Raw genomic sequence first — 22,599 nt, 5'->3', positions numbered from 1 at the left:
TAAATGATATTTGTCTTTTAATAATAAAATGTGATTATCAACCTTTCCGGATTATCCTCTGAGTGGCCACTGTGCAGTCCTTATTGTCTGTATCAGGGCCATCATCAGGGACTAATCCAGCATCTAACATGGCCTGTACCTGACCTTGAGCTCACCTTTTTTAGGCAGAACAAACCAGGATGGATGCCTTTTATCCGAGTCAGGCCTACAGGCCCTTTTGTGCTTTTATGTCCTAATTAGAGAGCGAGCAGCGGTTGAATCGCTGACTGTACCACTGCTCCAAAATGTCTGGTTGTTCACTGGTGGTCTGTTTTAGTCCTGATTAAGTGTGATGACCGGGAAACATAAGCAGGTGTCAATGAGGAACATAAACAAGTCCAGGACTCAAGTATTAGAGGCTGATGTGTATGTGAGTGTGTTGCGTTGTGCTCCTGTCTGCTCTTACCTGCTTCAGCCAACTTATCTGTCACTTTCTGGAGCTGAGGCCTAAAAATAGGTTTCTGTGCAGCTTTCTTGCAGCGCTGTTCTCCCCCCTTCTATAAAGATCCAGTTTCACCCCATCTGGTCTGGTGTTTATTTTCTGTTTATTCAACAAAGGTCCGCAATCACTGCTTAATTTCATAGTTTGGTGTTTCTGATTTGCTCTTTTTTTTTGACTGCTGTAACACTAGTGACGTCTATGATTAATTTTGTTTGCAACTTCACACTCATTGTCACAGTTCAAAGTGAGACGGAAAAGGGCAGGGTAAGAGATCAGACACACACACACACACACACACACACACGCACACACACAACCCCCCACCCAGAGTTGGCCCATGTGGAGGTTAATGATGCAACTTGTGTATGTCGTTTCCAGATTGCAAAGTTGAATGTAAAGTGAAGTCGAGACAAAGAAAAGCAAACGCGCTGAAGGGAGAGTAATCTAAACCATGTTTGTGTGAGCGGAGCCTGGCCCGGCTCTCTTAATTTTCCTCAGGTATTGTTTTCAATAACAACGTAGTCATGGAAACCTGAAAGCGTAAGAACGTATCTTGTTTGTTTTTGTTTGCGATTCTTTATTTTTATTTTATTGTCTTGCCGGAAAATCAATTTCTGTGCTGCAGCAACAATGCAGGTGTACTGGAGCTGTGTTATTAGAATATCATTATTCATGCAAAACTGTAAATTAACTAAAGAAGTTAGACCACCCTGATCTTCAAACTCAAAAAGGAATTTGACCTTGACTCCATATTTGCATCTAACTGTTGTGTCATACATACAAGAAAATTGTGAATCTATTCTTAAATTGAGGGCGGTCGATAAAACAATCCATTTCCAATGTATATATGCAAAATGTCTATTTATGCTGTTAGTCTGAATATACAGTACCCTTCTTACTCAGGTGTTCAGTTTGGCCTACTTCAGCTCCCCCAGAGCCGCCTTCTCCCCCTCCTCAAAAAACATTGTAAACCCACCTCAACCTCTTTCTTGTTTTTCATCTTCTTAATGCAGGATCCCTTCTTGGCTGAGATGCTGCAGAACCACAAGGACTACATCGTATGTTACCATGAACATGACTCCCTGCTGGATCACAAGGAGGAGGAAGCCCTCAGCGAGGAGGATCGCAAGGCTGCCTGGGCCGAGTACGAAGCTGAGAAAAAGGTGGGTGCAGAGAGGACACACGCACAGAGACACGCATGCTACACACTGGCTGTTTCACCAGTTCTGAAACCAAAGGCCAATATACAAGATACCATTTTATTTTTTTACTCAATATGGATTGATCCAACATACAGAAACAACAGCAAGTTACACGATAGAGTACACATTCAGTCCCTGATGCAGATTTTTGTTGCGCTACCAGTTAGGAAAGTAGTTTCTCAGTAAAAAGAGGAAAGAAAGGAAAAAGTGTGAATGTGAACTTCCATTACACAAAGATGAGGAGATTGGGGACATGACATCAGTGACATGGATGTAAGTGGCAGCATAGTTAGCAGCACTCTCAACAGACGTCTGATGTTTACTGAAGAGGATCAGCAATAGAGAGGAACTGATATATAAATGTTATAACTTAATTTTTTCCTTACAGACCGACGTCTCTGTCCCGGTTTTTACCCCAATGTCATATAGCAACGGTGTCAATCATTCTTCAAATCATTAATATCACAGAAAAGGACAAGCTTTAAAGACATCCAACTTTTGTTTAAGATGCATGAGTTGGTGTTGGAGAATCTGTAGAATATGCTCAGGGCAAGAAACCACCAAGAAGTTATCACCACCAATCACTCCCCAATTTACTTTTGAACCACCATCAGCCTTTTGATCAAATGCATCAGGGTTTGTCGAAGCAGTGTCAGTGCTCCTTACTATAAGAACAACAGGTCCACAGATGGCTAGGGACTCCTTTCCTTTCTTTTAGGACTAATCAATGGGCATTTAGTGGGCTTTATTTGTTGAAGTGTATGGAGGGAGGGACATATAAGAGAGCAAGAGCACCCCTCCCCCCCAGGTGTAATCCAAGATTCAAATTCACTCTAATGATTATTTTTCCAACACACTCTCCCTCCTCTGCACTCTGTGTGCCTTAAGCAGCTTTTCTCTCAGAGCTCCTCTGCTTATCAGGAGAACAGAGGGTTCCCAGTCGCAGGGGGAACGGTGGTGCTGAGGTCGGATGTGAGGATTTCAATGGCGTTTGCGTCACTGCAATCCGTTTTTTCACCAGAGATGCACAAGTAGCCGCTTTTATCCATGAGAAGCTTTTCAGTATCAAGTTGTATACTCTGAGCTTTGTCGAAGAAACAACTGGAACGTAACCCAGTCGCTGTTAATGTCTTCACAACTGAAGGGCTGGCCAGCAGTGTCCAGGAAAAGCTATGTGTATGAGTATCAGATTTGTAACTCAGGAAATGGGAAAACCTGCGAGAACATGATCAGGCGCCCAAAACCAAACTGAACCCAGGTGCCCTCAGTCTCACTGGGAAGACTTCAGCTCATACCATAAATATAGATTTCAGACGCTGAGTTTTGGAAATGAATTCCAGTCTAGATTTTGTGTGTGTGTGTGTTTCTGTGAAGAATGTAAGGATGCAGCTGAAGTCAGAGAGCTGCTGGTTAATATTCAACACACATGAACACACTGACACATGCAGGTTTGGGTTTAAGTTGTTTTGGTGTGTTAAGACTTGCACACCTGTCTCTGACCTGTTCCAAAAATCCCCACTGGCCCCAACACACACACACACACACACACACACACACACTCACTCTCACACATGCCTAAATACCGGATGGCCAGATTACAGGGCACGGGAAAACCATCTGCAGCAGAGGCTCAATTACACACAAACATCGGCATCCTGCTGGCCTTTACTGGGACAAGACTGTTTACTTCAGGTCACATGTCTCACATGCACACACACACACACACACACACACATATTTTAATGCTGGTTATGTGTGAAGAGATGAAAGCTTTACTGTCAGATCACTGACCGATCATGAAGTGAAGGGCTCAAACAGTTTCAGTGTGAAGGAGAAGTGAACTGTCGACGCTGATGATGCACAGTGTTTCCCATCATGCCCTTAGTGGCTCTTAACACCTGCCTAATTGATGTGTGCTAATGCATGCCTCTCCCTCCCCCCCTTACCCTCTCTTTCTCTCTCTCTCTCTCTCCATTGCTGCCTTTCATCTCTCAGGGTATGTCCATGAGGAACAACTACCAGACACAATACTCCCAGATGGACATGGGCAACTCCAGCTACTTCTCTTACAACGTGGCCGCTTTGGCCTCCATGACCAACCAGCAGCTGGAGGTAAGTAATGAGCTCCACATGCCCCTCTCCTGCCTAGCACCCCTTCCTCTCTCCTCCTCGCGGCATGGAGCCCCCACATTCCTCAGACCTCACCGCTAGTTGTGACAAAAGTCTCCATTTTCAGATACAGTTTGGTGACAAAGGAGCTAGAACAGATTCCATAATCCTTACCCTTGGTCCTACGAGTCTCTGAACTCTCTTGAAGAGATGAACACAATTCCCCTAGAAGCTATTTCTGCCTTCACTGTTAATGCAACGGCGGTGGAAAGCAAGGTCAAACATGTTTAGTCCAAAACACGGTCCCCATTTCTCATGGTCTAATCTCAAAATGCTCCTAAAAGCTTCATTTAAATGTTAGATTGGCTACATTTTCCCCCCAGACCCCCCTACATTCAACTACTTGTCATACTTTCTCTTCTTTAGAGTCTTCTACAGAACACCTTCTGTGACTGTTAATGTGTAGAAGCATACAGTAAAATGTGTTGACTGTACCGTAGGTCACATTTGTTATAAAGAAACAAGGTCATATCTGTCAGCCTAGATCTTGAGCTTTCAAAAATGAAAAACGTGTCTGTTTTATTCCTTAGACAGAAAACATCTATTCAAATTGGTTATTTGCTACCAATTTTCTACATTGAGAATTTTCCGTCAAAATATATTTTTTTGCTTTAATCCCTGTCTAACATTAGTTTGTCCCTGAATGCTCACAGGTTTGAATCACTTTCTTCGGGTGAATAAGTAAACAGCTCACCATGCATCATGTTTAACATCTTCTTCCTTTGTGTTCAGGAACTTATAAACCAGGGAAGACAGAAAGTCATTGAAGCAACAAACGCATTAAAGACATTTTGCCGAGAGTCAATGGAAGATACCATCGCCAGAGTGGTGAGTGTCAAATAACAAGAGTGCAGTTGTGACAGTTTCGATGATGGTAAAAGCATGCCAATATGTGAGCTCTACACTCTTCCCACAGTGGAAGGAGAACGCGTCTCTCACAGAGAGTCAGGTCCAGTCTATCGCTCTGGGTCGACAGGCCAGCATTGAGCTTGAGGTGAAGCGCAGAGAGGCCGTCTACAGAGACGTCCTCACCCGGCAGCAGACGGTAAGAACTGCTCTGTGTTCAAATCCTCAACAACTGTCAACATTTTACCAGCAAACGAAACTATTTACCTCTAACTAAACTGTAGAAGGTGTGTGATTTGGACATATTGACAAAATAAATAACACCTACCTGTCTTTGGTAATATTTCATTAATGATGCTAAAAGGAGATTAACAAATAAAATATATTAAATGATCACAAGCTGACTGTTGAACTAATGCATTCAGAACGTACATGTTAAACATTCTCTTAGCCCAAAGAAAGGCAACAGTTTTATATTTCCGTTTAAAACCTGATTATTGATATGAAAGTTGAGCCTTCAAAACTACACATTACCGTGTCTGTTTGTTGTAAAATAGTGTTTTGCACTAACTAGGGTCTTGCAGTGCATGCAAACTTTTCTTAAATCATCTTTCTTTATCAGTCCATTTGATTATTTCTTTAATTATTATTTTTTTTTTTTGGTGAACTAATCACTTGCTTGTATTTCCTTCAATAATTCACGAAGTCAAAAATAAACCATCTCTCTGTTTGTGTCTGCTCAGCTGATGATGTACGTGCAGAAGCTGATCACCAACAGGAAGGTGCAGGAGCAGCAACTGGCCATGGCCAACCAGGCCAGTTACCTAAACCAGTTGGCCCTGCAGAACGGCATGATGGGAGGAGGCGGCGGGCTCAGCCAGATGGACCTGCTGGGGCTTTACCAGCAGCTTCACGGCCTCAACCCCCCCCAAGGCATGGGCAAGAATCCTGGGCCCTCCAAGGGCCTGTAGGTCAGAAGAACACTTCCTTGCCCACCCACACCACTCTGCTAGTCGGCTCCCAGTGGCTCAAACCCAGCGAGGTCCAGTCCTCTGTAACAAAACGCACTGTGAGGCCTCACAGAGTTCAAAGCAAACTGGTGCACCCAGGCAGAGGGTGGAGAAGTTTGAAACCAGGCTGCTGTCCACTGGGGGGATATACTCTCAGTTCTTTATTGTGTAGTTCACTGAGAGACGCTGGTATATAATGTATAAATGACTGTGTACTAGGAGTCCAGTAGAACAGAAAAAAAATGTATATACAGCCTTAATGTTATTCAAATTCTACATCTTCATTTTTCATGTATTTAAAGATGACTTTTATCCCCAGTGCTTTAAAGCATTGTATTGTTTTGCCCTTAAATGAGGATTTCGTTATTATTCAAACTCAGTTTTTTATACTGTTTTAAATGACTAATTGAACCTGAGTGGGACCAGTGTAGTGGCAGGTGACAGGACTCTATTATGTAAAGCTCTTCAGGATCATAAACCCTGGTAGATTCCTTCACCAATATCTAGCAAAGCAGACAGCTGATGGTGCTGCAAAGTCCTGCTCTCTTTTGGAGTTAAAAGAAATTGATAAATCAACAAAAACCGAAGAAAAAGAAAAAATATGGCCTTATATTTGTTTCTTAAAAAAACTGTAAAGATCTGAGATTTGTTGAGAATATTTTCTATTCTGCTTTTAATTGTTTACATTAGTTGTTGCTGAACATGGTAATGGAATGCTTGTGTTGTTCAAAACTGCCTGCCGGTTCCTATGACCTTTTTGTAACATCATCCTCATTGTCACGTGTTGTCTAGCATAGCGCTGTGCGTCCTGTTCATTGTTTATGTTCCACTTGTGTTGATCCCAAGCTTGGGTGAGCAACTGGGTCTCACAAGCACAGACAGTTCAGTGGGGCACCCCAGGGCCCACAAGTTGTCACATTACTTTTCTTTCAAAAAAAAATGTGTGTCTCGGTGGATTTGATAGAAAAGTAAGGACTGTTAATCTTGTAATACCTGGCTGATCTGCGTCCTTTGCTTCATGAGAAATGCCTTCTGGACCCTGTAGTCTCACCAGGCACGCCCCTAAAGCAACTGTATTCTACCTTGGCACATGTTTTCTTCTAAACTCTGGTGTACCTGTTATCCATGGGGATTATGTACAGTTCTCATGAAGAGACCCCTGCTGTCTCACGTTGGCTCCTGTGTTTGCACAAAGTGTATTTCATAAATGTAGAGACACTTTTTGGCCCTCCTCTAAGAATGTTCTTATGTTAACAAATACACCACCATGATCTGCCATGAATCTGATCTGCTATTATCTTGATAAGTATTTAATATGACATTTAATAAAGTGACCAAAAGAGTGAAAAATCTGTGTTTGAGTCATTTGGTTATCAGGTACTTGCATATCCTTTGTTCTCACTGAATTTTTGGGAAATGTTTGAAAGAAATTAGTAATTATACAAGTAAGAGAACATACCTGAAGAATTTTTAGGGTTTGTGCAAATAATTATATTTTAGGGTAAATAAAATAGGCAGAAAGCACTTAGTGGAATTGTATCGGGAAGATGATGGTAGAGATGTCAAATGAGTCTTGGACTTGACTCATGCTCCAGCATGTTGTTGTTCATTGTCAGTTCCTTAAGCCTCCTGGATAGAGGCTAAGAGCAGGGACCAAAATATGGCTGATTTATACAGAATACAGATCACCTTTAAATAAGCTCAAACATAGAATTAGGTAAACCCAGTTTAGCATAAAGATAAGGGGGAAAAAGGGAAATGACTTTTGTCACAGCTTTTTTCTACAAGCTCAAACTAAGTTATCACATGAATGTAAGTGTGTTTCTGTGTCATTTTGAGCCTTTTGGAAATAGTAATCTATCTACTGTATCTTTGTTCCGTTATCATACAAGGGAGTGGTATTTTTCAAAAAAAAAAAAATCTCATCACAAAACAAAGTTGAATTTACTCTATTCAGAGTATAGCTGGAAAAAGACTGCAGATACATCTTTATAGATGCCTCTATTTCCCATCCACAGCACTAAGTGCCTTTTGTCCCATTCTCTTCTACCCTCAATCTTTCATCTATTTTTTCCCTCTCCCGGTATTGTTTTCATTTCTCAGTCTGCCAGGGTTTTCCCCTGCATGTCTTTGACTTTTCCATTCTCTCCTCCCAGGGGAGCTTGCTCTCACAGCTTACAGATATCTGCCAGTGGAGAAACATTACAACTATTGCAGATGTTGAAATGTTGATCCCATCCCCTCTCACCCTGAGATTACCACCACTCCAGGTTTGCGTCCCTGCTGGTTCTCTGTGCAGCAGGCAGCTGTTTCTGTCCATTGAAAAGGACTGCCCCACAGTGGAGTCTGTGAGGCCCCTGCAATGAACGACCAGTCACCGCTCTAAATCCATGCTGATGTGCAAAGCCAATTAGGAGTCGGGATTCAGTTGCACGAGGAATCTGATTTTGTACGGTGGATGTAGGCTGACAGAGAGGGTCTGTGCAAGTTCCTTGGTTAAGGGTGTATGAGGGCAAATTGGGAAGGGAATTTATCAGGACTCAACTCTGGGAAAGTCTGCTTTATCTTTCTACCTGAATTAATTCAGCATTATAATGGCCTCCAAAGACTTTTAATTAAGCAAAGCCAAATTATACAACAGTTCATTCCAAGTATTCTGAATTGACAAGAGACATTCTGTGAGTGCTGATGTAAAGCACAACATCACTGGGACTTCTCACAATGTGTATCACTCGTCTTATGCGCAGATATTCTGAATACCTGAAGTCAACATTACATCAGACAGAGTTTGTCCTAGCTTGTACCCGAATCACAGAACAGACTCGTATTTAACTATCTGCATGATCAATTAAAACATACTTTGAAAATAAAACTAAGTAGCTAGTCTTTGTTAACCGTGGATACAAAGAAGTAGAAAGAGTGCAAGAGAATGTTTGGGTTGCTTGGCAACAACTAGTTGAATTGGTGGAGCAAAAAATGATAAGCAGTGGTTTTTAACTTTATGTATGCCGGTCATTTAATTGTTGTTTGAAAGGAATATCCAACTCCAGGTCCAGATGTTGTCAGCAGTCCTTACATTCAGTACATTACTCCCTCTTGTGTGGTATTGCTAAATTTAATCACAAAAGTCAACGATATATTTGCACCATATAAAATGTGAAGTCATTCAAAGTAATCCTCTGAAGACTAAGAACATCTATACTAAACTTCTTGGCAGACCATCCACAGGTTGTTGAGATATTTCAAGTTATGACAAAAGTTTAAGACCTTTGGACTATCATGACCAAAGACCAAAGTAAAGAAATGCAACATTCACATAGATTCTTTATCTGGTTTTAATTGGTACATAAGATGTTTATCCAAGCAAAAATAGTCTCTCACAAAGAGTTCTAGAAAGCAGGACAATTTTATTGTCATGTTCATTGTAGTTTTGTTGTAATTTTTTGGTATATTTTCAGTAGAATCTACAGCCCAGATAACTTCAAGTTCATTACAAAATAAAGTCTTTGCAATAAATAAATATATAGATTTATATTTATACTTAATATGTAGAAAATAAATATATTGTACATCTCATAAATAGGATCACCCATATGTACACCTCAGCTGCTTGCATCTTTAATAATGTTCCTGACACTCTGAACATTACAAGTCACCATCTTTTAAAAAAACACACCCCATCAATTCTTCTTTACAACTTCAGTCAAAGAAGTGCTTGTGTCCCAAGATTTAGCTCTTGTTTTGCATTCAATTCCTACAAGACGCCGCTATTCAAATGTGATGAATGAGACTCTGATGATGACGTGGGAGTCCGAATGAGCTGGGACTGGGGATGTGCAGTAAGTGCTCTATCATCTATTACACATTCTTTAAAGAGATTAAACATCCCCTTTTCCATCTTTCGTTTTGGGAAAAAAACGTTTAAACTCCAGTTCTGCCACGCCTCTTCACTCTTTGAGTTCCTGGCTATGTCACTAACGAGCATGACACATATACATTTTGTGCATTTCTGACCCCTCTACTTCAAAAAATGCGTGCCTGGAATGTGCCCTTTTTAAAAAAAATCTTTTTTTTTTTCTTTTTTTTACACCTAACGTCATTATGGATGTGTATTTTCTATGAAAATAGCATAATGTGACATTTGCAGAGCTTTCCACCTTTTGGAGCTCCTAAAAATCTTTTCTTGGTGTTCTCATCATTCATTGTACTCCCACTCCAGCTTAGTGCTACTTAAAAGCCAAGAACCATGACTCCACTTGTCGTTGCAAGTTGCTTCAGTTTTTACGCATTTCCCTCAGATAAAAAGTGGTTATGGAGAAAACTTGACACCTGATTTATCGTCCTGATCACACACAGGCCTCCTTCATCCATGTCCTCAGTGGTTTTATAAGACTACTTTCCCTCTTCTTTTGAGGTCACAAGTCCACTAAAGAAGCAGCATCCAGGATCCTGCACGATGTTTATGTCAGTGCTGTAACGTGCTTTGCAGTGGGCTTAGGTGTAAACACACTGATCTCAGGGGGAGTTGAGGGTAAACAGTTCCGTCCAAGGTCCAAAATATCCAAAACAGCCTCTCCCTCCTCTTCTTTTACCTCTGTTTCTCCAGTTGGAACCACTTCTCCTAGCATTAGTGCTGGTCACCTGTACTGGAATAAGTCTCTGTATTCCTGAGGGATCTTCTCTATCTCCACTGGTCTTGGTAAAAAGTGGGTGAGTTTTTGATGTTTTTTAGTCCTGTTGCCCTCCCTGGGCGAGCCGTCCTTATTTAAAGCCACATAGTAGAAGCGTCCCGTGTCTGTGTGCTTGTACAAAGTTGAAGCGTAGGTATTGTACCAGTTCTCCTCAAACTGCTCCCTGAACACACACTCCGCTGTCAGCTTCTTCTGTAGGAAATAAAACAACCCATTAGTGAATCCTAAAAGTCCCGCTAAAAGTTTGAAAAACAGATTTATAGCAAAATCAAAGTAAATGCAACCATTTCTTACTGTCATCGAAAGCTGAAATGAAGTAGTATAAACTCATTCAGGCAGCTGCTCGTTGTGACAAAAGACGGGAAGTCATGGGAAACGTTTCCCTTTCATGCCAAACACGCTTTCCGAAAACCTGTTAACCTCTCATTGTGCATGGAGAAATATTTCTCTCCCTGTGATGCAAGAGGAGCGTACCGTCAACTTCCCTACAAACACACGCACGCACGCACGCACACACACACACACACACACACACACACACACACACACACACACACACACAGAGGCTCCCAAAGCCTTCCCTGACAGCCCAGCATGAGCGATGGCTGCGGGTTCAGCAGGTGAGAGTGTGCTGGCTGAGTGAGTGTGTGAGAACAGTGAGACACACTGGGGTAAGAGCTGCTTTTGTGCCAAAACCTGAGAGGACCAGGGGACCATCACAAAGGACCAGGAGCCCAATATGTAAAACATTTTTAAGGGTGTTACTATCACCTATTTCTTTAGGGACACCATTTTTTTTTTGTTTGGATTAGAGGACATAACTTCTCTTCGTGGCTATCAGTCGGTACTTGCCTTTAATAACACACACTATAGTGTTTTTACAAGAGTCTCCTCTTTAATTCCCGCAGCAATTTTGTTGATTGGCTGTCAGGCTGTGCTTGGCTGGGGCTATGTGGTGAAGCTGTTGTCTGTAAACACAGCCCAGAGGGCACATGACTGGGCCAGCTCTATCCTAATACACACACACACACACACACACACACACCGACACACACCGACACACACCTCATCGGATCAAAAGCTTGTGGTCTTGCGATTGTGGGACGGAAGCAGCCTTCTACCTGTCTCCTTCCCCTCCTCTCCTCTCTTCCCCCTCCACCTCCGCCCCCTGGCCCCTCAGCCTCAGACAGACATGTCTATACTTCCTCTGTCAGTCAGGTGACTCTGTCAGGTGTGCAATTAACCAACCCCCCCCCCCCCCACCCCAAATCACAGCCTCCTCCCTCCACTGAACGCCCACCTCCCCTCAGGGTCAAAGCTCCAGGATGCCAGACTCTGATAGCACGCGGTAATAATATCTGCACTTTCAACATAATGGCCGTGTTTAAAAAGTAGCCTCTCTGTTCGAAAATGTTCAGAGCCATGAGGGGGGGGGGGGGGGGGGGGGGGGGTCTGAGCCTGAGAGGCCCCCAGGTAAAGCCCAGGGACACCTGATACAGGTTACCCTCACAGACTTCCCCTTCTTTGTATCTCTTTTCCTTCCTCTCCCTTTGTCTCAACAAACCACATGACAGACAAAATCTAAGAAAAAAAACAAAACTAAATGTTTCCTAAATTGGATAAACATCACATTCACCCACAAAACACATCCAAAGTGACTGAAAACGTTCCTTTCTGCACTTTGGGAAAGAAAGTAAATATTTCTACGTAAATGAAGAGGTTAAGTTTGCTCTCTAAAGCTGTCAAATTGACTGTTCCTGGATTCTCAAAAAACACATGTAGGGATCTATATTACTATTCAGTCTTTCTGCTGCTTTTAGTCACAGACATCATCATAAATTGGATTTGTCCTCTTTTTTTAATTTATTTTCTGACTGTACCATTAAAAACAGCAAGAGAAGAAACTGTGAGAACGAGAGTGTTGGACTCTAAAAAAGAAAAACACACTTGTTTTGTCTCGCTGTGGTTTTCCCATCTGCTCTGTATGGGAACATTGATAACAAACTGGTTCTGACATTGCTATTGAAAATGTATTCTCTTCTCTTTGAGATAGCTCAGTACTAGGTGTAGTTTAATAAAAGAGCAATTTTTCTCATGTCACTTGTATCAGGGGTCAGACTTCTTGTGAATGGGCGGGTGTGTGAATTAATTGATTTTTTCTTTTGACTCACCGACCCAAAGAGCTCTCCTTTTTCATTCATGCCGAGGTACAGTCCAGCGTCCACCCCTCTGATGCTGACCAGACCCACTGCCAGACTGATGAACTCCAGGATGCCTGAAGCCAAACCATACACAAACACACAAAATGCAACGAAAACCAGTCAGGAAAGTGAAAAAACATACAAACACAGAAAGTAGCCTCCATGTGACAGAAGAATTAACAAAATATAACCTATATATTGCTTTACTCCTAAATTAGCTCTAAAAATTATTTATATTCTTTCCTACATTGTGCATTGCACATCCATTTTTATAGAAAGACTGCATATTCATTCTATAATAGAAAAAAATATATTTAATTCCACACGCACAGCGACATTTGAATCAAAATAGAGTATGACTTCATTTTTGCATCAGAGCACAATTCACACTCTTATTTCTCTGTTTTTGGGCCCACACTGAGCCTTTTATGTCACAATTATTTTAATGTTAGAAAAAAAATCATCATTACCAGTTTTCAAAAGAAAAATTGCTCATTTAATGCAATCAAATGACATGTTTTCATTGCAGAAATACCAATGCATGGACTCGACGAGAAAAGTCCTGATCAATATTTATTTGCTTTTCTATTTCGTTTTCCAAAGTTTGTTCAAGAACATATAGGCCCAATATCTTAAATCATAGGTCGGTTGTTGTATCTTAAACGTGTTCATCCTGACTTTGGGATTCACAACTGCAAAAACAGACAGGGAAGTGACTTTTATGAAGCTGAGACATGGCTGTTGTTTGGTGGGCTGCTGAGTCACAGGAAGTTACAGTAAAGTGAACTTGTACTTCAAAGGCAGGGGGAACAACCGGTGAAATTAAAAGTCTGCTGTGCTGCGGAGGTTAGTCAGAGAGGATCCAGCTGGCGGTACTGACTGGCAGAGGCCAGCGTGCAGCCACCTGGTCCCCATCTCCACGACCTCATCTGATGCCAGAGGATGACACAGAACATCCCTCTAATTTTTGTGGGGTGAAGAGTGTGTTTCATATCCCTCTAATCAAAGCCATGTCCCTTAGACAAAGACGTTTAATTTAAAAGGAAAGTGAAGCCAGAAACAAACACGCGGACCACCCATCCCTACCGGCTTGTTTTGGCTCTAGTTAAAACGTTAGACCCTCCCTGTGCAGAGGTCCTATTTTAATGAAGTGTTACCCCGCAGGGAGACAGGTAGCCTATCTGTGAGATGACTGCATTGAACTGAGGCGCGACACATGTGCGTATCTGCCTTCTGACCTCATTTGTTTATCTCTCGCGCGAGCCGCACCTTGCTCCTCTTTAAATGATGAAACCAAAAGTTCAACTAGCCCAGGCGCGCGTGACCTTGAGACGTGCACGCGCTGCTTGTTTGTGGTGGAGGAGAGACACCTGCCCCCCCCCCCCCCCCCCCCCCCCCCCCCCCCCTACGCGCAGCGGGATTGCCATAGAAAGGTGTGTTGCTCTTCTTCCCCACGCGCCAGGTGAGTGACGCACGAGAGACTATTCACTGGGGATGTGTGGCAGGAAAAAGCCACTTAAATAAACAAACTTCAGCAAGTTTCAGAGTGTAGTGCGTAAATAAGCCTATTCAAATGTATAGCCTATAAAACATTGACCTCAACTTAACAATTGTCATCACGTTGTTTAATTGGCCATTCTTCAATACCTTCATTTGACCTTAGAAATTGTGTCGTCAAAATAATACATTTCGTTCTAGTCAAAAATATTAAAGCCTATAACTTGGCATAATGTGATTAAAGAATAAGACTTTTTCAGTAAATAAAAGTTTAATATATTAAATACCCTCACCAAATCTGCTGTGGTCCTGTCTCGTCCCGTACACAGTCCCATTTGGGAATATCTCCAGCTGGAAGCCGGTCCTGCAGTAGAGCTGTCGCCGCCTCAGGATCCCTTTCAGGTGCCCGAAATCCGTTGGCGACCCCCGCTGCAGCCTCCCTTCAATCTGCCCCAGACGCTCATTCAAGCCCACTGGAGACTCCGGCAGGGGCATATTTCCGAGTGCAGGAAAGCTTTGTAAATCCAGGTCGATTGTCCCCAGAAAACTCCCGACTTCTGCCATTGTGTGCACAGCTGTTAAATTAAGCGACGGCATTTCAAATGAAGACTATGGTGACTCAAGTAGTTAAAAAAAGAAAAGTTAGACAAGTCCGGTCCATGCACGCACAAAGCGTACCCAGCGCTCGGTGCTCCCCCAATCAGCAGCGTCCTCTCACTTTATTGATCGTCCTTTGCTACAATGATCACTTTGATATCTATGATTATCAAAAGGAAAGCCTCTATTATATACATACTCCCCACGCATTCTCACATTGGATATTCAAGCACAAGCCACGCCTGGCTGGCATCCCTTCTTACGCGCATCAGTTTCCTTACAGAAAGTGTACTTTCTAACCAACTTTTATAACCGATGATGCCGCTGTCTACGCGCCTCTGTCAATGCTCTCTCAGGAAGCTGGATCTGTCTCCCAAATCCAAGAAAATCCAAGTCCAGAGGCGTCTTCTCAAAGGTTCTGCACTCCTGATAACGCCCCAAGGCTGTGTGATAAAAACACATCGCCAATCCAGGGGCAGGGGACTCTGGCAACAGTAAGTGGTGCATTAACATGCGACACAGACACAGATGGAAATATCATTGTTCAGTTGACAAACGCCAAAAGCGCACCTATCATAACCTGCAAGAACTCCAACACGAATTAACTCAAAAACTTACTCTGACTGCTTTTTAGTCACACCACAGCTTCTTCTAGAAACAAAATGTAAAAAAATAAAAAATAAAAAATAAATACACAGCATCAGGCGATCTTTCTCCAATCAAGATTATCAAAATAGTCTGTGCATAATCTCAGAGCCATCCAACCTCCTGCACAAGTGTCTGTGCCAACCTCTGGAGTTGGGCGTTTTCATGAGAGCATTTTCTCCACCTCCTTGTTGGAAGCAGGTGCTTCCTCGCCCCTCTGCATAACGTTTGCAATGTGCTCTAGCAAACAGCAGCTTAACCACTTGTACTCCTGCCCAAGGAGGGGAGAATAGGGAAAATCCAAATACTGATGACGTGTAGATCTGACTGGTGCAGAGACTGGAAGAACTTTTGGAGTCTTCAGAAGTGCTTTAATAACAGTGACTTAGATAATGCTATAAAAATAAATATTTGCAATTTTCATTTTGGATTTTCTTTTATTTCCCATGACTTTTGCAATGTATGGATAAAGCTGCTGCTTCTCCACTAAACTTCTGCTTTGTGATAATGTAATGAAACAAGAGCAAAAGCAGCACACACCATGAAAAGAAACAAATAAGTTTATTAGTTATTCGATAGTTAAATAAATGTGGATGAGTGTTGAGTAAGTATTCAGATCCTTATTAGTGTTGCATTACTACAAATAAAAATCCTGCACTCAAACTATCGTATAAAGGACTCATTAAGCAAAGAATGAACTGATTGCAATCAAGCAGCAACCTCCGGTGATGAAAAATAAGACAGATGTGGAAGCGCAAAATCCTGCAGTTTGTCTAGTGTCTGCTTGAGGCTGGCTGCAGAAGCACCAGAAGTCACATACACACCACAGTCAAAAAAGCACATTTTTACAACAGTGATTAACATGTTCACAGCCTGGTTAAAAAAAAGTGGCCTGATTAGCTTATTTCTCGATTGGCACTCATTGTATTGGGGATGAATTATTTTTTTTTTAATCCACTCTGATTTTATGAAAGATAAGCTTTATTACAATAAGAGGTGTAGCTGACCTGATTGACAGGCGGGCGCAATGTAACAGTTTGTCAAGGGGCTTAAAATCCAGCCCAGCTCCAGCTCTCTGACAGTGGTAGGTTGAAACAGCATTTTCAGCATGGTGACCGTCATCAATGGGACTCCAATGGTGTAAAACGATTCATTAGCTGCACTTGCATGCATTAATCTGTTTTCAAGCATTCATCAGATTACCCCAGGGAGCCAGGATGTACACTTATTGTGGATTGCGTTCAGTCTGCTTTTGCTCTCCACACACCTGCTAATAAGTGATTGGTCAATACCACTAAGACTAAGGTACTCCAAATGGAAATCAGAGCACTTCTCATACTATACCTATAACTATAGAATCTGTAAATAAAGATTAGTTTAAAAGAATTGTTTGGACTTGTAATGCAATTTTTATTTAACCAAATTTTGTATGTAGTCATTATTTAAAAAGTAGCATCACTACAGCTGTCAAGAAGTAAACATTTCCCGCAAGTCCCGGTGAAGAAAAGATGAAATACCATTTGAATAGCCTGCTTAAGTAAAGTAAAAGTACCTCAACATCATAAGAGTAGATGCACTTAGTTACTCTCTCCACTCGCTTGCATATTCCCCTCTCCTCCTCCTTCTGGCTGCTGAGGCCAGACCTTCTCCCCTGATGTCAGACATTTTGGTATTTCAGGTGCTTGGTGATCTGTGCTATCATGCACATGAAAGAGAACGGAGGGAAAGCCACAACGGGAATAAGGAATAATAGGTGTAATTTATGATTGAATGGAGATTTTGCATCTCCTCTGTGCACAATTGGACAACATGTCTTAACGTGTGGCTTTGAAGGAAAAAACCCAACTGTTTAGTGAAGATTTCTGTGTGAGGACTGTAATGAAAACAAACAGCAGGAGTGTTTTAATTAGTTCACTGTTCTTGAGATATCAGTGACAGCAAGGCGGGCGGGAGCGAGGGGGAGGGCATGATTACATCAATAACACTGTTTAACTATTAGGCATGTTATTTTAGACCTCCTTTGAGATGTTTTTGGAAACCCCCGTCCTGAGGGGGAGTTCTCACCTCAGAGCTGCTCATCACAAGCAGCAGAACGGCAGCAGCTTCCCTGTAGGGAGATGGGATTTATGACGGTGTCTAGCGTCCATGAATGGTGAGAAATAGTACATTAAAATGACCCAGAGTGTGTAGGATTGTTTTGATGTCACTGTCTGGCTTTGATGAATTTCCATTGCTTCTTGTTTTCGGCTAATTCATCAACTTTGTGCGATTTATTTAGAAGCAGATGTGACTGGCTTTCAGAGGTACGGCTTGACTGACCCTCTAAAGCATGCAGGCCTTTTTCACTGCTACTAATTATGCTACAATAAATCTTAGGGGTGTGTCACGGCGGCATTGAAGTCAGAACAGGGACAGTGGCTTTCAGCTGGTGCGGGATATGAAAGGTGGTGGGGGTGATGAATGCCCATGGGCCTCCGCTTGATGAATTGGGCGAAGGGGTTGATGAGGAGTCAGCGATGGTCAGGCTTTGTGCGAGCAGAGAGCAGGGCCCTCACTGCAGAGGATGATGAAAGGAGGATTCGTCTCAGCAAAAAGGGTAGAAGGAGAGGGATTAAAGAAAAGACAGAGGAGGAGAAGGATAGAAAGAGATCGAGCAAGTAGAACAGAGTAATAGAAAATTAAAGGGAAACACCCCAACCCCCCCCCCCCCCCCCTTTTCTTCTATCTGTACGAGCATGGTCAGACTTTCACTGACTGTCCATCTACTGTGCACAAAGCTGAAATCAATCTTACAGGCTATTAAGTGAAAGAACAAAAATTGAAAGGTGGTAAATTTTGATTTCATTTTTTTGGTAGCTATTAGAGCTACATCTGTTGCTGGTCAGCTATATTTTATAGTTGACACGGCAGATTTATAGCTGCATACACACACACACACACACACACACACACACACACACACACATGCACACACACACACACACACACACACACACACACACACATAACACACAAAAAAATCCTGAGTTAAAATGTTCCCATATGCTGAGAACCTGCAGAGGATATAGAAATGAAGATAATGACCTCAAGTGCATAGGCTGCCGCTTTGAAGTCGCTCTCCCATGAGTCACAGCGGGAGAGTCCAAATTGAAAATGAAGTTACACTTGCAACAGGAATTGGAGGCTAATAAGAGCCTTACCTGTTTATTTGGATTAGACAAACCTCAAATGTGTCCTCTTTAGAGGGGCAAGCAAAGGTCTGCTCGCACAAATAAAGCTGATATATTTAACAGACTGAGATTTGTTTGATTCAATTATGGAGCCAGCTGGAGGCGCTGTCTGTATTTGGCAGGACTATTGTTGAATTAACAGAAATTTGCAACATTTTTGGGAAATATGCGTTCTTGCCAAGTAATATAAAAAAATGATACCATGTTTGATGTCAGGTTGGGGATTATGAGCAGACAGCCACTTAGTTTAGCATACAAACTGGAAACATTGGGAAACAGCTAGCTCTGCACCTCAATGAAATTGTCCGTGTTATTAGTTAACTCTAGATGTGCTAGGAGTTACATTTTTTGCTTGTATGTAACCTATTTTCCCTAGTTAAAGTCTTGATGCTAAGCATTGCTAGGCTGCTGCTGCTGGATGTAGCTTCTTATTTTTACTGCAGATATGATAGTCGTTTTTACATATAAACAAATCTTTAAAATCTTTCCTTTAAGTATGTTCTGTGTTGTTGCATTGTGTTTGTCTGAATTCCTCAACAGAAAAGCTCAAAATATCTTCTACATGTGTCATACTGGTTAAAGTGGAGCCAGTTTCAGTCTCCCTCTCCTCTGATTAATGCCCAGTTTAGAAAAAAGGCCTCCCGCTGGCTCCTGACGGCTCACATGTAATCATCAGATCTGGGATCAGGTTCCTCGAACCCCTCTTAACCCCGGCCAACTGAGGGCATGAAAAAATGGCTGACTCAATGTCAGTGGCTATTAGCAATGAGCCCTTGTATTTCAAACCAGCTGGTTAACAAGGCCACTACAGGCCAAACCCCTGCGTCTCCTGGTCGGGGGAAGCAGCACAACAAAGTGTAAAAAACGAAGAACTGAGGCTGTGGAGTTGGGAGAGAGGACATCATCTGTTCTTATTTTACCTTTTGTCAAGCACCATGTGGAAAATGATCTTCACTGTGAGTTATTTGCAGAGCTGGATTCCGTGTTATTTCATTCCCTAGCAGAGACATAACAGAGAGGGTCTCCTCTTTCACGCAGGTGGTCCTTCGGCCTTGTTCAAGGGCGCCTTGTGCGCTGGGGCAGGGGCGGGAGGGGACGCAGGCTGGGATGGGAAGGAGGAGGGGTAAGACACAGACAGATGCATGCGAATTTAGGTAATGGTGTAACATTTCAGCGCTTGCTTTCCTTGGCCACCCAATGTAACGATAGTGTTAATTAATTTGTTTGCTTTGCTTTCAAGCGCTAAAGAATGGAGCCCCCCTGGTTTGAGAAGCCACTAGTATGCAAGGAACACAGTCTAAAACCAACATTTGTTGTACAAATTACTTGCATATGTTCTTGGAGAGGGAAAAAGATCCTTGTCATGACACACAAACAGAGATGTCCCATTTTTTTTTTCACTCCATGGGAAACGCTTGGTAGGAATATTTTAAGTTTGTCTCCAACACTTTGGTTTAGCAGTTAATTATACGTAGGCCAAACTTGGGGTTTTTCTGTTTTCATCAGATGTCTGGCTAAAACTGGAACATTAAAGGCTGTGTTTCACGGTGTCAACCTCTAATCCCTGACATAATAGTGTTTTGAAACTTTTTATGTTCTGGTGGCTTTTTTCACTGCCACTGATTCGTCAATTAATTTACACCTCTTGGATTCGATGCAAGGGTAATGAGTGAAATGAATTGCTGTCTCATATTGACCCTGACTTGCAGCAAAAAAAAAGAGCCCTGGCAATGTGAGCGATGTTCCACCTGTCCATCGCCGCTGATGACTGAGTTGTGGTGTTATAACATCAATAAATGCCTGATTTGTGTTTCTCTGCTCTGCGGGGCTGTGGTCTGACGTTAGAGAGTGTATATGCATGATCATGATCCAGTCTGATGAGGGAACAGGCCCTCAGAGCGAGACCATTATTCTTACAACAACACAGAGCAGGAATCTACCCTCAAACAGATGTTCAGAGCCCTTTGTAGAGCCTCTGGCACCAAGCCCAACCCTACCTATCTACACAGCTATTTACATGGCAATCCAGCTGCTCTGTCTCTCTTTTTCTTCTTCTTTTTCTCTCTTTCTTTCACCCCCTCACTCCGCCTGTGTCTCTACATTTACATACCCCCTTTCTCTCCCCCTTTCCTCCTGTCCTCCCCTCGCCCTTTGAAATCATATACCCTTTTTTGTATAAACTTTGATCAATCAAACACACTAATTTGTTTAGCCGACGAGACAGTGACATACGGATGCAGGTACATTTACACAGAGATGAAAAAGGCCAGGCGTCTCGTATCTGGGAATGTCTTACTGCTGACGCAAACCTTTACTGCACACTTTATATTTAGTTATTCTCTGACATTGTAAAACTAAATATATCCCAAAAGGTTCTAACGGCTCCGCTGACTTCTTGTCCTCTCTAGTCCAAACAGATGTGGGAGGTGAGGATTTTTAATGATAACCATTCCTGGAATCAGAGTTTATATTTGCTTTCTCACTTATCATACGAAGTGATAAAAAAATACTCTGCACTTCTATTTTAACCATCGTAGATTAAGAAATGTGCAAACCTGTTGTTACATCATCTGTTAAAATAATTTATTTCATTGAACTCATCCATCAATTTCAGATTACATAGGAACTGTTCTAAAATTATTGCAATAGGCAAAGGGGCTGTTATAAACAAGGAAGGCCCACCTCCGTGTTAATGCACACGCTTCAGACACTCCCTTTGAGTGAGAAAAAAATCACAACAAACTTTAATGTAAAAAAGAATCGAGCAGTTATTTTCACCATTTCTCATGTAATCCCTGATATATTAATTGCATACAACTCTTAACATATCCACTAATTGTCAACATTTAAAAAGATTCTGAAATGGATGCATCCTTTGTAAACCAAACTCCTCCATGTGTTGACTCATGTGTGGTTCTTATACCTTTTAATGGTGTTTAATAATCAATAGGGTTTATATAAAGTGACTCAGAGGATCGATCTAGTCGTGATCAGCAGGCCGCTCAGTGGCAGCATCATCACAAGACAATAACAAGACAAGCAACCTTCAAGTAAATGAGAGGAAATGAAATCAGAGTCCGCAGGGGCCCTGAAGCTGGCCGACTCCTCAGTAGAGGGTGCTGATGTTTTCCCCTCTCATAGCCCGGCCAACAGTTCAGATTGCCTCAGAATCATGCAGTGTCACGCTATGACAAATTGAGATACATTAGTTAATTAAAGTGGGGAGTTTAAGCGAGGGGTGACGTGGGTCCTCTCGCCTTTACACAAATCCATGTCACGATGCGAAGGCAGAGCTAAGTCCAACTTGTTGACTCTCCTGATGTGATTCCAGAGTTCTTTCTCAGTTTCTGCAATCAAGATGGTTTAGACTTCTGACATATTTTTCAGCTGATATTCTCCCCTCTGTTGTTGACTTAAATGAGCTGTCAAATCGGGTTTATTAGTGGAGGTAGTTTTACTATGGAGAGTGATTTACAGTTTTTGGATGACTGTGTTGGCTAAGACGGTTGTTTAAGTGGATTTTCTGCAGGCAAGTGCACACATAGACAAAAAGAAGAGGCTTGAGCGCCTGCCCTGTTGCCCTCTACAGAGAAAGTGCCCTTTAAATAAAAATCAAGTAATTTCCTGTTGGTACACAGACTGGCCCAACGACCAGATAAAGTAAGATAAATAAGAATATCAGGAGAAGGGCTACAGTATGTGGTCCAGGCCAGTGCAATACCCTCTCCTCCTCTTTTCCTGCTGGGAGAGTATGCGCCCATATGTGAGCGTGCATATGCATGCACAGGCTCTCCGGCAGTATAGCTGTCAAAGGGTTCACGTCCCTGTGAAATATCCCCAAAACCTCAGTCTCTTCTGATTTTTCAAAAACAGATCAAGTTCTTTAACCAAAATGTTAACTAATCAGAGTATCTACGTTTCATTTCACACTGCAGGGATTACTGTTTAATTAGCACACCATCACTGTTGGATCACAAGGCTCGCTTTTATGTGCTCCATTCAGACGGACAGACTGACAGACAGACTGCAG

At 42.2% G+C, this 22,599-nt stretch overlaps 2 protein-coding genes across 3 annotated transcripts in view; one reads left to right on the top strand and one right to left on the bottom strand.

Annotated features, from left to right (window-relative positions):
* Positions 1 to 7,058, top strand: part of atrx (ATRX chromatin remodeler) — a 33,113-nt gene extending 26,055 nt beyond the window's left edge. Inside the window, exons 30-34 of the mRNA XM_061047806.1 lie at positions 1,495 to 1,644; positions 3,679 to 3,795; positions 4,585 to 4,680; positions 4,769 to 4,897; positions 5,442 to 7,058. Coding sequence (XP_060903789.1) covers positions 1,495 to 1,644; positions 3,679 to 3,795; positions 4,585 to 4,680; positions 4,769 to 4,897; positions 5,442 to 5,669 — 720 coding nt within the window. The 3' untranslated portion in view covers positions 5,670 to 7,058. The remainder of the gene's footprint in view (positions 1 to 1,494; positions 1,645 to 3,678; positions 3,796 to 4,584; positions 4,681 to 4,768; positions 4,898 to 5,441) is intronic.
* A 1,967-nt stretch (positions 7,059 to 9,025) lies between these two features.
* Positions 9,026 to 15,571, bottom strand: fgf16 (fibroblast growth factor 16). Of its 2 annotated transcripts, none has more exons than XM_061047805.1 (3): positions 14,391 to 15,571; positions 12,571 to 12,674; positions 9,026 to 10,588 (listed from the first exon to the last, which is right to left on the bottom strand). In XM_061047805.1, exons 1-3 carry the CDS (start codon positions 14,692 to 14,694, stop codon positions 10,346 to 10,348), a joined length of 651 nt encoding a protein of 216 aa, XP_060903788.1. In that variant the 5' UTR covers positions 14,695 to 15,571; the 3' UTR covers positions 9,026 to 10,345. The 2 variants fall into 2 exon arrangements, with proteins under 2 accessions (XP_060903788.1, XP_060903787.1); XM_061047804.1 differs by having other exon boundaries at positions 9,026 to 10,591; positions 14,391 to 15,570.
* Between the last annotated feature and the right edge of the window lie 7,028 nt (positions 15,572 to 22,599).

This window comes from Labrus mixtus, chromosome 10 (assembly GCF_963584025.1).
Source record: "Labrus mixtus chromosome 10, fLabMix1.1, whole genome shotgun sequence".
Lineage (NCBI taxonomy): Eukaryota > Metazoa > Chordata > Actinopteri > Labriformes > Labridae > Labrus > Labrus mixtus.
The sequence above is the reverse complement of the archived record's forward strand: the minus strand, read 5'-3'. Positions and strand labels throughout refer to the sequence as shown.